The following is a 4,731-nucleotide window of genomic DNA, read 5'->3' as shown; positions in this document are numbered from 1 at the left end:
ACTGCCAGACTTTTACGATATAGATTTGCCATTGATTTTTCGAAATTAATCAAACTATACTCCTTCGCAGTTGCCATAAACAATGGCAGAATATCGGCCTTATGATAATTTGACTTTATGTTTAGTTGTAGATGCCACATGCAACATCCATGATGTGCATAAGGATAAATAATTTTTATAGCGTTACCAATGTTCTCTTTGCGATCAGAAATGAAAACAAGCGCTTCCAACATACCCGTTACATGAAACAACTTATCGAAGAACCAAGTCCATGATGCATCATTTTCAGAACCAACAATGCCAAATGCAAGAGGATATATCTGAAGATTTGCATCTTGACACGTGGCAACAAGTAACGTACCTCGAAATTTTGATTTCATAAATGTTCCGTCCACAGAAATGACATGTCTCATTGATGAGTGAAAACCACGTATGGTTGGTCCTAAAGCCATAAAAAAGTATTTGAATCGATTCTCATTATCAACCTTAATGAACGTCACTGTACCGGGATAATTCTTCTTCAGAATATTGCAATACTTGGCCAATCTATAATAACTAAGATCAGGTGAACCTCTTAATAGCTCTATAGCACATTCTCTAGCCATCCATGCCTTATAATAATTTATATCTATGCCAAACTCCCGACGAATATCATTTTGAAGGTTCGAAGGTCTGTATTTAATGTTGGGATCCTCAAACTTCGACATGATGTGTTTTCCTATCATCCAACAACTAGCTTGTCTATGATCTTTGTGGCGAACATCCAATGAACAATTATGAAAACGTGAATACTTTCGAATTTTAAATTCTTCGCTGTCCTTCAATCGTGTTGCCCGCAAACGCCATTTGCAAATTTCCTCAACACATACTATTACATATGTACTCTTATTTGACTTAGTGACCTTAAATTCGAAAGAGTTTCTTCTAGCAAGCATTTGTAGTGATGCCTGAAGATCATTCTTGTTGCGAAAAATTTGGCTAATGTGCAAATCATCGACGTCAGGAATCTTAACTGATGTTCCACAAGGATTCGGACAGGCAACAACTTAGGAAATGTCAATGATCTCATCTACCAATGTACAATGTGTATTATGAGTAACATTGTCTTCATTTATCACATGAGAATCATCTATGTAGTTGCCATGCACTACTTCTACCCTATCCAAATAATCATCGCTTGTAAAGTTCACACAATCGTTTTTACAATTTTGATTACATGGAGACAACTGTCGCATATAATTGTCATCGGACTGATCATTTTGCATATACAATTCATCCATCTCCACCGCATTGTTAGTTGCAACAACATTCGAAATGCATTCATGATTCTCCTGAACATTTACAATATCAACATTCATGTCTTGTTGATCAACATAATCCTTTTCTACAAGGGTTACACAAATTGGAACTTTGTCATGTAAAGAAAGAAACCAACTAACATCCATATCGCAAGTAATCTTCATTGGCGGAACTGATAATTTTGTCATGTCGGGAACGAGAAATTTCATCTCGATGTCATACACATTGGGATCAACCTTAACTGCTTTTCGGACTTCATTATACAACTCTGCATATGAGATTTTTTTTTTTTTTACAAAAATATTTGTTGCGTTGTCTTCATCATTCCCTATCCATTTCCAACTCCATTCACCTTCATCACTCTTTTCAAATTTAACAAAATAACAAATAACAATCATTGCACCAGAGTCCATATCTACAATTCAACAAAAAAAATATAATATATTACTCCATTAATTGCCAAAACTGAATACTATGAATCACAACTTCAATAACAAACAAAAGGCTACTCATATTGTTACATAACAGATTTCAGCAGAACAAAACGGCATTTCGTAGTTTAAAATGTGTATGTGCCGTTTAAATTTATTTATGATAATAAAATGCTATAAAAGAATAGGGAAACAACTAATTTGCCAACAAGTATATCAATACCTCCATTGTCTTATTAAAACGGCAGTCAGCTGGGAAAAAAGGGCACCCAACTACTTAGAAACGGCACAATTCCGTTTCAATATTTTACAGCAAATTTTAATTATCCAATTGATTTTTCTCATAGTATACAACTAGAAAATAACAACAAATCTATAATTTTCAATTTATAAAGCTCACCTTCAACTGTGTGAAATCGATTCTTGCTAACCCATCTCCAAAATTTGCACTATTTCATTTGTTCTTGGTTCAAGAAAGGGAACTTCAACATGCAATCATTCAAAATAATGCATATAAAGAAGAATACAACTGAATTTGAAGGTGGGTTTAATATGGTGAAAATGGACTTGGAAACGAGAGAAATGAAGGGGATTTAGGGATTTATATTTGGGGATTTGGGTAATATTCATTCCCAAATTGGATATTTTAGTCATTTCAATTTAAGGGTATTTAAGACTTTTAATATATAATCAAATAGATTATGGACTACTTGAACAAAAAGTATTGATATAGGCTATTTTACCGAAGATTATAGTTGACTAGGCTTCTTAAACGAAATCCCCTTTTTTTGGTTGAAAAATCTCTTCCAAATGGGCTCCTAGAAAAATTTTAATTTGATGGGTAAGCATAATATTACCTATTCTATTTCTTTCAATAACCAAGTGGTAACCAAATGTTTTATAAATATCTACTAAGAATCATATATGACTTATCTCAAATTTTAATGAATTTTCTAAGTCCCTATAAATTCAGGTGTCCGCATTTCTAATTAAAATAAAGTCCATTGAAATCTAGATAACTGCATTAACTTCTGAATGTTTAAGGATTTAAATAGTTGAAGAGATTTTAATAGATTCTAGTGGCCTTCAAGCCAATAATTATAGCTATAATGTCTGATTTTCTAGTTGACAAAGTGATCAATTTTTCAGCGGCGATTCATGGGTTTACTAATTTTGTATTACAAATATGTATTTTTTATTTTTCTTCTAATGAATTAAAAAAAGTTATATAATTTTATTGTAATGTCAAGAAATCCATCGAATTCCGATGAATATATTGAAATCTAAAATTAGATTCTATTTTATATATATATTGAAAAATATATTTAAATTCATGAAATCCATAACTCTTAAGAAATCTATTGATTTCAGAGTTGGGAACACTCCTTAAATAAAATCATATTTTTGGGAGGTTAAAAAATAGTCATTCAATTTCAACGGAAAGAGAAATGGTCCCAACCCAAACTACAAAATAGAATTACGTTAATGTGTTTAAATTCCTGAAATGTATTAGAATCCACAAACCTAAAAAATTTCTTAAAACATAGAGTTCGAATCCAAAAACTATTTATATTATCTACCAAAATTACAAGAATAAATCTATAAAATCACATAATAATTCTAAAAATTATTTAAGATTTCAATCACTTACACTTTCTCACAAAATCTGCATACACTTTCTATAAAATGATTGTAAAAATGACAAGAATAAATCTATAAAATCACATAATGATTCTAAAAATTCTTTAAGATTTCAATCACCAACAATTTCTCACAAAATCTGCATACACTTTCTATAAAATGATTGTAAAAATGACAAGAATAAATCTATAAAATCACAAAATGATTTTAAAAAATTACAAGAATAAATCTATAAAATCGCATAATGATTCTAAAAATTATTTAAGATTTCAATCACCAACACTTTCTCACAAAATCTGCTTACACTTTCTATAAAATGATTCTAAAAATGACAAGAATAAATCTATAAAATCACATAATGATTCTAAAAATTCTTTAAGATTTCTTAATCCCAACTAATGGTTTAGTTACACATTGTCAACCCTTTTAAAAAAAAAATAAAAAAAAAAAAAAAAAAAAAAAAAAAAAAAGGGTATAAAAGGGTGTAAGAAGAGAGTACTCTTGCCATCACAACAACAAAAGAATTTTGGCGAAAATACAAAGACATGTCTTCACTTTTTGCCTATCCTCCTTGTGAATCTAAGTCTGGAAAATGCGACAGTAAATATTCCTGTCTTATTCACCTGTTGCTAATTTTTGAGTTGCACTATACATTAATATTTATAAGTTTCGCTTTAAAAATATTGTGCATTTTTTTTTATTTTGTAATTTACTAGTAATTCATTTGGTTTATAATGAAATTTCTATGCAGGGATGACGTGGCCTAACACACTCGGTATGGACGGAAACCAAGCCAAGAACATCATCGAGAAAGACAACCACAATGTGACTGGGGTGATAATTCCCGAAAGGAATAAAGTAACTCAAGATTATTGTTGTAACCGAGTTTGGATTTTTGTTGATGACCATGGCAAAGTTGCGCTCATACCAAGGATTGGATAGGAAAGCTGAAGAAACGAGAAATTGGAAATAAAATATGATGTTTGAGAAAAAAAAAAATTTCTCAATACAACAAGGAATAATCAATAAAATCAGCTTTAATACATTGCAAGAGTTTCTCTTTCTTTTGATTAATCGGTTTCATATTATTGGGCTATGGTCTCGTTTCTGCTTCCTAATATTTATTTACAGCTGCACCCACAATTGATTACGTTAATTTCTGATTCACTAATAAATTTTAATAACCTAGAAAATTTTAATTTGATGGGTAAGCATAATATTACCTATTCTATTTCTTTCAATAACCAAGTGGTAACCAAATGTTTTATAAATATCTACTAAGAATCATATATGACTTATATCAAATTTTAATGAATGTTCAAAGTCCCTATAAATTTTAATTAACTTCTGATTGTTCAAG

The 4,731-nt window shown here is 30.4% G+C and overlaps 1 protein-coding gene across 1 annotated transcript; it reads left to right on the top strand.

Moving 5' to 3' along the window:
* The first annotated feature begins 3,887 nt into the window (after nt 1-3,887).
* On the top strand, nt 3,888-4,340 carry LOC111411005 (proteinase inhibitor-like). Its single transcript, XM_023041585.1, has 2 exons — nt 3,888-3,971; nt 4,123-4,340. The coding sequence occupies exons 1-2, from the start codon at nt 3,917-3,919 to the stop codon at nt 4,311-4,313; spliced, it is 246 nt and encodes an 81-aa protein (XP_022897353.1). The 5' UTR covers nt 3,888-3,916; the 3' UTR covers nt 4,314-4,340.
* The last annotated feature ends 391 nt before the right edge of the window (nt 4,341-4,731 follow it).

The sequence above is a fragment of the Olea europaea genome, chromosome 15 (genome assembly GCF_002742605.1).
Source record: "Olea europaea var. sylvestris chromosome 15, O_europaea_v1, whole genome shotgun sequence".
NCBI classification, from domain to species: Eukaryota; Viridiplantae; Streptophyta; class Magnoliopsida; order Lamiales; family Oleaceae; genus Olea; species Olea europaea.
The sequence above is the reverse complement of the archived record's forward strand: the minus strand, read 5'-3'. Positions and strand labels throughout refer to the sequence as shown.

Coding starts and splice junctions, on each gene's coding strand:
- LOC111411005 (XM_023041585.1), top strand. CDS start 3,917: ATGTCTTCACTTTTTGCCTATCCTCCTTGTGAATCTAAGTCTGGAAAA. Junction 3,972..4,122: donor TAAGTCTGGAAAATGCGACA/GTAAATATTCCT, acceptor ATTTCTATGCAG/GGATGACGTGGCCTAACACA.